Raw genomic sequence first — 12,836 nt, 5'->3', positions numbered from 1 at the left:
TGTGCTCATTGCCCATTCCTGTGGCTTTTCTGCTTGTTAAGTCCATTGCATAGAAGTCCATGTTGAGGCAAGAAGGGTCAGGAAGAGTGTGTTTCTGTGCTCTGCTCCTATCTAAGAAGAATTCTTTCTTTTTCCCTGTGTAAGTGAAAATATTCTGTAATAATTCTTGAGGTCTTTGGGAGTAATTCTGGACTATTTACTAATAGAAAAACAACAACATGAAAACCGTGGTTTAAAGCCACGTTTTAGCTTCGGCCTGAGAGGAAAAACATAATCCTATTCTACTTAGTTATCTGCACCATTTGAAATTGTGACTGGGTTGATAATCACCATGGAGCCACAGTGTCCTTGGCTGGTAGACAGCTAAATTTATTTAATAGTGCAGATAGCTGGATAAACCTCCTCATCCATTTTACTGATCACTGTGCTTTCTCTCCCTGCCCCCCACAGTAGGGTCCTTTTGTTGTTGTCTGCTTATTTTCTGGCTGCAAGCTCTGTGCAGCACAGGCAGCAGCCTGGCATCCTGGAAAGTGGAAGATTTGGGGTTCAGAGGGTCTGAATCCCGACACTGTCACTGGCTGTGTGCACATGGGGGAGTGAGATCACACAGGAAAGGTTCTGGTGTATGCTTCTCTGGGCGTGCGTCCTGTCACCACACTTCTATTATGCTGCCCTCCCAGTTACTGCTCTGCCCCTCTTCCAAAGATCCTGGAGCCTTCACTCTGTTGCCATCCCTGGTGCTTCTGCCTAAAAACATCCACAAGGAGTAAAGACCTTTGGGAAAAATATTGCTTGATGATTCAATTTTTTCTCCTTCCTATCACTAACAACCCTCATTTACACTGGCGTAAGGACTGCCATTTTAGGTGACCTCTGTTTCTACTCCTCACTTTATCTGGTGCAATGGTGACATATATATTTAATGGCTGATTAAGGTATGAATAGGTAAATGGAAAAATTACATGAGTAAATTTTTTTTGGTTGCTTTTTTATTTATAATTTATACCTGTTTAACAAAAAGTTTAATTTTCATGGCTGAAAGTCTTTTTTGTAAGAAAGGTTTATTAGGCCAGAAAGGACCAGGTCCTGAGCATGCAGCATAAACCACCAGCAACAGGGTTAAGTGGAGAAGGTAATATGTCTGCTATCCTGGAGATGGGTCTTTTTCATACATCATGTAAGGTGGAAGGAAGATATAAGTTGTTTTGAAAGAATTTACATTGGCCATAGATAAGGAGGGCAGCTGAAGGTGAAGCTGGGGCAGTTTTATGATAGCTGCAGAGTCTGTAAAGGAAAAAATATTTACCGCTTTTGATTGATTTCAAGCAGCAGTCCTCAAAGTTCATGTATATTCAGGATGCCATTGGCCATCTATTGGTCAGGCTAGCAGATGCCTGGAGATTGATTCAAAGCTCCCACCTACATTCAGGAACGTGTGCAGTCTTCTGTCAGCAGCCCAGCTATTAACAGGCTGGCTGCTCTGTCTTTTTTCCATTCTCCCTCCCACTGTAATTTAATTTAGGACACCTCAGAAACTTGTTTTTGGCATACCCTACCTTCTTTTCAAAAGTATTTGGAAGAGCTTTGTTTTTTTACCTACTTATTCCCATTTAGCTATGAATGAGGACAGAATTGGAGCTGCATTGGTTTTACTGGTAGCATCCCCATTGTTTAACCTTAGCATCTTACTTAGCCTCTCTGAGTCTCACTTTCTTCCTGCATAAGACAGGGCCAATAATACTTTCTTAGAGGTTGTAGTGAGGATTAAATGAGCCATTGTACATAAAAGCATACAGCATTTAACATTATGGTTGGCATATGATATCAACGATGACAATGCAGATACCTTCTAGAAGAATATTTGAATGTCATTAAAGAGAATTAAAGCAAGAATTGAGTGCATTTTGTAAGTCTTATAAACCCTCCTCATACAATTTATATCAGGGAGAACACTCATGAATATGCATTTAAAAATACAATATTCTAGTGATAATATTTATTTCAAAGAAAACAAATTCCACTAACAGGTGTGCTGATATGATTAACAAATTAAGGAATAATGGAAGCAAAGTTACCAATGTGCTGTTTTAGCCTCTACATAGCTTATTCCCTGTTTAGTAAATAGTCCAATTACAGCAAATGTTAATCTCCAAACAGCAACATGCCTAAAGCCTTCACATGCTCTAGAATTTTTGTTTTGCTTTTTCAATAACAACTAGTTATTCCCAACAAGTTGTCAATACGTTTTACCGGGCCACCATGTGCCTGACAGTATCAGGTGCTGTGGGAACTGCTGCAAAACAGAGAACCTCCAGTCACGGATTCCTGGAACTTGATTTCAGAGAAAGCAGTCCAAGGCCATGTGCACCAAGAGCCAGATTACCCGGCTGGTTTGCCAGCTAAGTGCAGTGTGAGGTCATTTACCCAGACATTTTAATAACTGTTTTATAATAACTGACTACCTAAAAATACACTTTATTCACCCCCCACAGTCCAAATCCCGCCTGTATTTTTGTCTTTATCAAAATTGAATTACAAAACAAACTGAGATCAGAAATGTTGCGTTTAAGAATAAGATGGAAAAAAGGAACTAGTTTGGCTTATAGACGCAGCAGCTAAAGCTGTGGTTTCTTAGGATGTTTCACTTGCTGTGTCAGATACCACAATATGCAATCAAATAAAGTATTTGGATTAGTGCTCGTCAACAATGCTGTCCTAGCAACAAAGTGTTGGAGGGACCTGAATTTTTCTACAACATTTATGTGAGTTTTCTTGGACTCCGTAAGCACTGGTGTGGCTATTGACTAGACTCACGTAGCCTGTACAGAGGCATAGTTTATTTTCTCTGGATCTTGTGACACTGTTTCCAAGGGGACATTGGCCTCAATGACTTCAGATATTGTCAGCATAACCCTTCATCTAACAAATCATAGGATTTTGGATATAGCTCATTTTATTGGCAAGAAGACTGAGACTAGAGAGTTTCAAGTGTTGTGCCCAAAGTTACACAGCTAGCTGGTCACTTTGTCCTATTGCTTCATTTGGCATCTCTTGTCTCTCCTTTGGAGCAGCAACCTATTCTGTAAAAGTCTTTGCCTTCTATAGGATCTTGTTTTTTTCTAATTTCCTGTGTATATACATTCTATAAAAAAATTAAAAAGAAATTTTTATAAAACTCTTGGCAACAATAAATAGACAATGACAAACAGATGACTATGTAAAATTCAATAAAAGCATTCATAAATTATTTACTATCTAATAATTCACAGTGGGCCAATCATCAAAGCTTCCCAAAAGAAAATACACTTTAAAAGTTGAAAATTGTGTATATAGTTTTTTTCATGTCATAACTTATTAAATTAACTATACCTTGCCTGGCCTGATTGGCTCAATTAGTTGAGCATCATTTGTGCACCAAAAGGTTGCCAGTTTGATTCCCCTTCAGGGCACATAACTGGGTTGTGGGTTTGATCCCCAGTTGGGGAGCATGTGGAAGACAATGGATCAGTGTTTCTTTCTTTCTCTCTCTCTCTCTCTCTCTCTCTCTCTCTCTCTCTCTCTCTCTCTCTCTCTCTGCCCTTGGGGTGAGGAGTTAAAAAATTAAAAATAAATAAATGTACCTTGTAAACTGTTTACAAAAGTCTACAATCTTTTTGGAGGCTCGAGTATGATAATGAATTGCAGTAACAGTTTTGTTGTTTGTTTTGAAAGCTTATTTTTTTTGTAAGAGTATGTAATTTATATTGGTTACATTGAGAAATGGGTGCAATTTTTTATCTATTGTGGTAGTGGTAGTGCTAAGAGCCACATGCTTAAAAACTTGTGGAGTTTTGCTTTCATGCCTATCTCAGTAAATCCTTAAAATATTTTAAAATAAAACAGGTTCAGAGCAAAATAAGCTCAACTAGGCATTTATTAGCCACAAGGAACTTTAATCAAATATTTATGTGAACTTAGTGGGTGATCACAAGGTACCTAGTAGAGTGAGAAGGTTGTTTTATTCCAAAAAGTGTTGAGAAGCTAAATTTTAAAATAACATAAATCTTGTTAGGTTTGGGATCATCATTTTTGCAATAGTACTTAAAATTAGCGATTACAACCAAATTACAAATGTGCCTGCTATCACCTTTTGCAAATATAGTAAAGGAATTTAAAAAATCTTGATCTCTAACTCTTCCTTATGATTTTATGAGGCATCAAGCTATTCATTGTGTTACTTTTTAAATAATAAAAAGAAAAGAAAGAAACATTTTTAAATGACAAGAGAGAAGCATAAATATAAAGTGTGGAATCATTGACTTATCCTTGCAGACACAGAATATCTGTCCCAGTAACTAGTCACACATAGTGTGAAAATGAGCCACCAAATATCACTTATAGTCATAAGCCTAGAAATCAAGTTTAGCCTGAAATAATGTAAAAAAGGATTTGTGGGTTTTGTTTTTAAGGCAAAGTATTTTACCATTTATCATGTTCAAGGACTCACAAACTAGTCTGATAAGGGCAAGATGTTTATTTATGAAGAGAACATGGAACAGGCAAACCTACCCCCCATCAATATCTCCTTGACAGATCTGCCATTAAAGTCTGGATGGCCCGCCCTAACCGGTTTGGCTCAGTGGATAGAGCCTCGGACTGCAGACTGAAGGGTCCCAGGTTCGATTCTGGCCAAGGGCATCTACCTTGGTTGTGGGCATATCCCCAGTAGGAGGCGTGCAGGAGGCAGCCGATCGATGTTTCTAACTCTCTATCCCTTTCCCTTCCTCTCTATAAAAAATCAACAAAATATATTAAAAAAAAAGTCTGGATGGCCCCAAAGTGTTTTTTTAAATGCATTTTGAGTCGCTATAACTGAGGAGCAGTAAAATAAACCTGTTCAGTCAATTGAGACCAGGTTTATTTTTAGGGTAGGGTGGGGAGAGAAATTGAATCCCTTTTTAAAAAATGGTTTCACAATCTATCTTAGTGTAGTACATATTAAGTTTGGATTGCTTGGCCTGTGTGGCTCAGTGGTTAAGCATAAACCTAAGAACCAGGAGGTCACAGTTTGATTCCAGGTCAGGGCTCATGCCTGGGTTGCGGGCTCGATCCCCAGTGTGCAGGAGGCAGTCGATCAATAATATTCTCTCACCATTGATGTTTCTATCTCTCTCCCTCTTTCTTCCTCTCTGAAATTAATAAAAGTATATTTTTAAAAATTTGAATCTTTCCATGAGAACAATAATGGGCATAATAATCAACAGTTTTTAAATAATATTTAGAGGGAAGTTGAGTATGTTTGTGTGTGTGAGAATCACCAGAAATTTTTCTCAGCATTAACTCTCTGTGTGCATTATAATTTTTCATGTGCATACCATGTGACTCATTAAACATTCATTATTCCATAAACATAGGCCTTATACCTAGTCTTTTCCAGGCATAGGTGGCCATTGGAGATTCAACATCAAATAAGGCTGCAGTCTCTGTCCTCTAAATATATTATCAATCAACTAAAAGTTTCTTTTTTGCATGCACATGAGGACAAGACACTCTGCTTTAGATCCAAGCCAACTCAAAAGTCCCCACCTCATCCTTCAACTTCTGAGGTCACCTGAGCACTGGGACATCCACTGGTGGAGAGAGGAGAGGGGATTGGTAGATCACATGGCAGATCACCCAGGTGCCTTTGCATAGAACCGCCTCACATAAGGCAGGTGTGTGTGTGTGGGGGGGGAGGGAGGGGGTGCGGGGGGGGGGGGAGCACCTGCAAATCATAGTCCACCTACATCAGGGATGGGAAACCTTTCTTCTGCCAAGAGCTCTTTGGATATTTATAACATCATTTATAAGCCATACAAAATTATCAACTTAAAAACTAGCCTGCTGTATTTGGCCCAACGTTTAATTAACTCACCCCTAATCCCTTGGCAGGGCCAGACCAAATGATTTCTCAGGCATTATAGGGCCCATGGGCTGGACGTTCCCTATCCCTGACCTACATGTTTGTAAAATACTAAGCTCATCTCTGCCACAATCTTAATTCACCATAGTAAAAAAAGTCTTTTATTAAAAACTGACCTGGATGCCCTAGTGCGGTTTGGCTCACAGTGGCTAGCATCACCCTGCAGACTGAAGGGTCCCAGATTCGATTCCGGTCAAGGGCACGTATCTTGGTTGCAGGCTTCTCCCTGGCCCAGGCCCTGGTTGGGCTCGTGCAGGAGGCAACCAATCAATGTGCTTCTCTCACATGGATATTTCTCTCTGTCTTTTCCTCTCTCTTCCACTCTCTCTAAAAATCAATGAAAGAATGTCCTCGATGTGAGGGTTAAAAAACAAAAGAAAAAACTGACCTGAATAACTAAGACTAGTATACTACATCCAATTTATTAATATTAGTGACAAAAAAAAAGAATACTGGTCTCAATAAAATAGAAGCATATCCAACCACTATTTTTAAATAGGTCTCAAATTTGCCCAGACTTTTCATAAATATGCAATTGAAGAATTTGCTTTTTATTTCTTTAACTTTCAGTCTTTCTAGTTACAAATAAGCAGTGGAAAGGTGAAAAGTTGAATCAGGATCCTGGAGATAAATCAAGTATTAAATACTGCACAATTCAGGTAATTACTGTGGTGGCAATAATTATCTCCCTCAAAATCAAGAGTTGGCAGTGTTGGGAACCTCCCTTTCCAGTATAGATGGAGTGGAACCCCTCTCTCCCCTCTGCCTGCCTTCCAGGCAACACCCTTACTCTCAGTCTTTCTCATCATACCCCTCAGTTTAAGGCTGTTACAGAAGGGGCAGTTTAGCCACAAGTTTAATGGACAGGAAATGACTCATGGTCCCCCTCGTGTCAGGTGAGTGGATAGTCGGGGAAGACTAGATCCAGAAGGGAGAGTGATCGGGGCTAGAATTTCTGAAATAACAATTACATCAGCATTAGTGTGATACTTCCCCACTGTCCCAGACAAGCATCTCAAAGCCCTCCCCTGAATTGTTTCCCATCAGTGTTCACAGAGTGATTGGAAGGAAGTACCAATAGGATGCTGAAGGAGAATGGTTGTAAGTCTTTGAAGAAGTTTTATTAGAGGTTTCTGGAAGAATTTATTGGTAATTTAGTGTTCTCTGGGCTTTCCTAATAGAAACCATTATGCCAAAGATAATCTTAAAACCTAGAATTTGGTAAACTTCGAAGATGTATGAAAATTTTCATTATTGTTACTATCTTGGGATTATTAATTTCAGATACTCTAAATTAATGCCATTACTGTGTTATGAAACAAATGAGTTTATAGAATATGTAGTTAATAGTATACTTTTTAGACTGTAAGGAGAAACCGCATTTGACAGAGAATTTAAAAGAGGTTGTTAACATGGCTTCATTAGTAACTGTGTGATTCTGTGAGGGTACTTTTTGTACCAAAAAGGAAGTCTTTTAGAAACATCACTTTGCTACTAGTAGTCACCTATAGAATGTTTTTAAACTATATTTATGAATTGAAGGGCATGTAAGAAAAAATTTGGAAGTTTTAAATAAAATATTAAGCATTGGAATTATAAGGAACTCGAGCTATTTCTCTATGAGTAGAGAGTTCTGTTCACTACCTAAAGGCTTTGTTGATTATGTGGAGACGTAGACATACTCCACCTTACATTTTAGTTATACTTAGTTGGTTAATTCATTAGAAAATGTGTGGTTCTTTCTGTTCCAAAAAAATCCTTTCTCTCTGTGACTTGATTTTAAGACTGTGATGCAAATCCATGGTGTTCCTTTTAAATGTGAAAGTAAACAATAAGGAAAGGAAGTGTGGAGGCTTGGATTCTTAGCTGATGCCTCATGGGTCACTAGGGAGCAGTGAGGTTCTTCTCCACTGTTAATGGCCGGAAACACCAGAGAGGAAGGACTCCTTACTCTAAATTTATTTGAGCCTCTGTGCTGGAAGCTTCTTCAGTTTGCCATGCAAACATTAACCAAGCCCCCTTGAGGTACTTCGGATTGTGCTGGTGCAGGATATACAAAGACAATGCCTGAGGAAGGAACCAGAAAGCAGAGTAACCAAAAATTCCAGTGCCAGGGTAAGTGCACAGCAAGAAGTACACAGAGGGTGAAAAGGAGAGATGGGCAAACCTTACTTCCCTGTGTGGCAAGAGTTGGGTGGTCAGGAAGGACTTCACAGAGAAGGTAGAGCTAGAGCTGAGAATTCAAGCAATAGAGGAAAAAAGAATAATGAGAATTGTCTAGTCAGATGAAGTGGGAGAAAGTCATTCTAGACAGGAAAAGTACCTGCAGGGAACTGAGGATGGGATGGAAGAGATAGTGGCCAGTCTAGGGAGCTGTGAGTTATTTAATACCACTGACATCCAGGGTACATGGGCAGTTGAGATGCAGAAGGACATGCCAGTGACCCAGGTGAGCTCAAGAACTGTAAACTGTTCTCAGAAGTTAGGATTTTACTTTGGAGGGATTTGGGAGCCAGGAAGGATTTTAAAAGGAGAATAAGTGATCAAATTAGAGTTCTCTCTCTGAAGTTATCGTTTCAGGATGTTGGTTAGGTTACTAAATAAAATGCATAAATTGCCTTCAGAACATAAGATCTCCTGCTACTTTATGGAAATATATTTAGGAAGGTTTTTGATTTCACGCCAGCACTTGATGTTGATCAGCAGAGATTCTACCTCTGACCTGTGATCTTAAGCTGAGCCAACTGTCAATTGTCTGTATGTCTCTCAGTTTGTTAAAATTAGACTGGTAGGTCCAATATAAAGTACTCGTGGCTTGCATTGAGTTGAAATTTGTCAGAACCCAACATTTTCTGGTGTGTAGGAAGCTATTATTTAATAATAATAATAATAATAATAATAATAATAATAACAACTCTCTAAATGTGAAATTTTTCTTACAAATTTACCTCTGTGCCTATTCAGCCTTGCAGAACCATGAGAAGTATAAGAAGTTGCAGGACTGTACATCTTCTCTGAGCATCACTTTTCTTAAAATTTGAGGGAATGTTTTTTGTATTAAAACAAGTGTGGGCATGTTATATTCTTCCTCGATATAGATGGAAATGTCAAATAAATCATTAAGGGCATCTGTTTATTTTTCTCTGCCATCTGAGGAAAATCTGACAAGTACTCATTTCAGTTAATAATAATGGCTCACATTTTTTAAGTGCCTGGGTTTTGTCAATTTACATAATTACTTTTGTTCAATGCATATAAAACACAAAGTTAAGTCCAATGCCCTGTGCCAGGACCAGAATTGCAGTGGTAAACTAAGTTTCTCTCGCATCCTCACAACTGCTGTGCAGACTTTAGGCAACGTTATGACCATTTTGCAGATGAGAAAACTGAGACTTTATGATATAAGGAGGTTTGCTCAGGAACCCCTGTAGTAAAGTCATACTCTGTGCTGCTCTTTACTACCAGACTCCTTTTCTGAAAGTTTTAGATCACAACTTTCTGTCTCCTTTGCCTTATCTGTTCTTGCATTTACTTTATTAAGGATATTTTGTCCTTTCTTCCAGGTCTAACTGCTTTTCTATCTCTAGAAATGACCAAATGCCATCTATCCTCCTCATTAATCATTATAAGCTATGCCCATGTACGAGTTTGTTTTTTGTTACTTATTAACAGTAGCTGTAATAATTACAACCATTATAAACTTGTATGGAGCCTCTACTGTTTACAAATGTACTGTGATCAGACTTTAATTCTATGAAGAGATGGAAGTCAGGGTTATATATAATGGCCAATTAACAATTCAAGATGGCCAGAGATCATGGAGCGATTCAGACCATAATTGCTAGAAGGGTTCAGTGAAGTCTTCAGTTAATACTGATCACTACCAACAACGAATAATCAATTTGAACCATGCTTTGGTAGTAAAACGACCAGAATGGGCCAGAAGACACAGCAAGGTGACTTGCTACACCATCACACACTTCAAAACCAGTAAAAGACACATTAAAAGATCTTGCCTGGGAAGTATTAACCCACCCACTGTATTCACCAGACCTTGCTCCTTCAGATTACCACTTGTTCCGATAGATGGCATGTGCACTTTCTGAGCAGCACTTCAAAACGTACGAAGAAGTGGAAAATTGGGTCTCTGAATGGTTTGCCTCAAAACAAGAAAAGTTCTATTGGGACGGTATCCACAAATTACCTGAAAGATGGGGGAAATGTGTAGCTAGCGATGGGCATTATTTTGAATAAAGCACCTTTGATGTTTCTGTTGAAATTATCATGTTTTCATGATTACAAAATCCGCATTATTAACTGGTACAGTGATATCCGTTTTGATTGGTGTTTTTGGTTTCTTGGGATATACTGGTAGGCCTAGAAGTGGGTGCTCCTGTATTGGGTGCATATATGTTTACCATTTTTAACTTTTTGAGGAAACTCCATAGTGTCTTCCACAGTGGTTGCACCAATCTGCATTCCCACCAGCAGTGCACGAGGGTTGCTTTTTCTCCACATCCTCTCCAGCACTTGTCTTTGGTGATTTGTTGACGATACCCATTCTTACAGGTGTGAGATGATATCTCGTTGTTTTGATTTGTATCTCTTGGATGATTAGTGACTTTGAGCGTGTTTTCATATGACTCTGGGCTGTCTGTATGTCCTCTTTCAAAAAGTGTCTATTTAGATCCTTTGCCCACTTTTTGATTGGATTGTTAATCTCCTTTTGTTAAGTTGTATGAGTTTTCTGTAAATTTTGGAGATTAAACCCTTATTGAAATATCATTGGCAAATATGTTCTCCCATGCAGTGGACTTTCTTGTTGTTTTGTTGATGGTTTCTTTTGCTGTGCAGAAACTTTTTTATTTTGATGTAGTCCCATTTGTTTATTTTCTCCCTAGTCTCTATTGCCCTAGGTGCTGTGTCTATAAAGATGTTGCTATAACATATGTCTGCTATTTTGCTGCCTATAGAGTCTTGTAGGATTTTTATGGCTTCCCATCTTGGATATGTAGATTGCTTTGGGTAGTATGGACATTTTAATGATGTTGATTCTACCAATCCATGAACATGGTATGTTCTTCCATTTGTATATATCTTCTTCCTCTTTTTGCAATGTCCTGTAGTTTTCTGAGTACAGGTCTTTTACCTCCTTTGTTAAGTTTATTCCTAGGTATCTTAATTTTTTTGGTGCAATGGTAAATGGGATTGTTTTTTTTTTTTTTTTTTTTTTTCCCTTTCTAAGAGTTCATTATTGGTGTATAAAAAGGCCATAGATTTCTGGGTGTCAACTTTGCGTCCTGATACATTTCCAAGTTCATTTATTAGGTCTAGTAGTTTTTTGATGGAGTCTTTGGGTTTTTTCTATGTGTAGTATCATTCATCTGCAAATAAGGACAGTTTTACTTCTTTTCAAATTTGGATGCCTTTTATTTCTTCTTGCCTGATTGCTATGGCTAGCACTTCCAGTATTATATCAAACAGGAGTGGTGAAAGTGGGCATCCTGTTTTGTTCCTGTTCTCAGGGGAAATGAGTTTAGTTTTGCCCATTGAGTATGATGTTGGCTGTAGGTTTTCATATAAGGCTTTTATTATGTAGAGGTATGACCCCTCTATTCCCACTTTGCTGAGAGTTTTTATCAATTAAGAGTGTTGGATTTTGTCAAATGCTTTTTCTGCATCATTGATATGATTATGTGATTTTGTGTCTCAACTTGTTGAGATGTATCACATTTTTTGACTTACAGATATTGTACCATCTTTGCATCCCCAGAATAAATCCCACTTGGTTATGGTGTATAATCTTTCTAATGTAATGCTGAATCCGATTAGCTAGAATTTTGTTGAGGATTTTAGCATCTATGTTCATCAAGGATATTGGCCTTTAGTTCTTTTTTTTGTGGTGTCTTTATCTGGTTTTGGGTTTAGGGTACTGTTGGCTTCATAGAAAGATCTTGGAAGTGTGCCTTCCTCTTAAATTTTTTAGAATAGTCTGAGAAGGATAGGTTTTAGTTTTCTTTGAATGCTTGGTAGAACTCCCCTGTAAAGCCATCTGGACAAGGGCTTTTGTTTGCTGGAAGATTTTTGATCGCAGCTTCAATTTCTTCAGTAGATATAGCCCTTTACAGGTTTTTTAATTCTCCTTGAGTTTTGGGAGCTTGTATTTTTCTATGAATATGTTCATTTCATCTAGGTTGTCCATTTTGTGGTAATAGAGTTGTTCATACTATTTTTTTTTTATTTATTGCTTAAGGTATTACAAAGGGTATTATGCATGTGTCCATTTTATCCCCCCGCCCTAGACAGTCCCCTAGCCTCCCCTATCCCCCAGTGTCTTATGTCCATTGGTTATGCTTATATGCATGCATACAAGTCCTTTGGTTGATCTCTTTCCCCCCTACCTTCTGCCCCCCAACCCTCCCCGGCCTTCCCGCTGCAGTTTGACAATCTGTTTGAGGCAGCTCTGCCTCTGTATCTATTATTGTTCAAAAGTTTATAATGACCTCTATTATCCATGAATGAGTGAGATCATGTGGTATTTTTCCTTCATTGACTGGCTTATTTCACTTAGCATAATGCTCTCCAGTTCCATCCATGCTGTTGCAAATGGTAAGAGTTCCTTCCTTTTTACAGCAGCATAGTATTCCATCGTGTAGATGTACCACAGTTTTCTAATCCATTCATCTACTGATGGGCACTAAGGCTGTTTCCAGATCTTAGCTATGGTGAATTGTGCTGCTATGAACATAGGGGTGCCTATATCCTTTCTGATTGGTGTTTCTGGTTTCTTGGGATATATTCCTAGAAGTGGGATCACAGGGTCAAATGGGAGTTCCATTTTCAGTTTTTTGAGGAAACTCCATACTGTCTTCCATAGTGGCTGCACCAGTCTGCA

The 12,836-nt window shown here is 38.5% G+C and overlaps 1 protein-coding gene across 3 annotated transcripts in view; it reads left to right on the top strand.

Annotated features, from left to right (window-relative positions):
• Positions 1 to 12,836, top strand: part of STARD13 (StAR related lipid transfer domain containing 13) — a 234,079-nt gene that overhangs the window by 95,387 nt on the left and 125,856 nt on the right. Inside the window, exon 1 of one of the 3 annotated variants that reach the window (XM_036299161.1) lies at positions 6,553 to 8,056. The exons of the other annotated variants lie outside the window; for them this stretch is intronic. Within the exon in view, the coding sequence (XP_036155054.1) occupies positions 8,005 to 8,056 (52 nt within the window). The 5' untranslated portion in view covers positions 6,553 to 8,004. Of the gene's footprint in view, positions 1 to 6,552; positions 8,057 to 12,836 lie in introns of those variants that run through there. 3 annotated transcript variants of the gene reach the window in all.

Source organism: Myotis myotis, unplaced genomic scaffold, assembly GCF_014108235.1.
Source record: "Myotis myotis isolate mMyoMyo1 unplaced genomic scaffold, mMyoMyo1.p scaffold_m19_p_3, whole genome shotgun sequence".
NCBI classification, from domain to species: domain Eukaryota; kingdom Metazoa; phylum Chordata; class Mammalia; order Chiroptera; family Vespertilionidae; genus Myotis; species Myotis myotis.
This window is presented reverse-complemented; position numbering and strand designations above follow the sequence as displayed.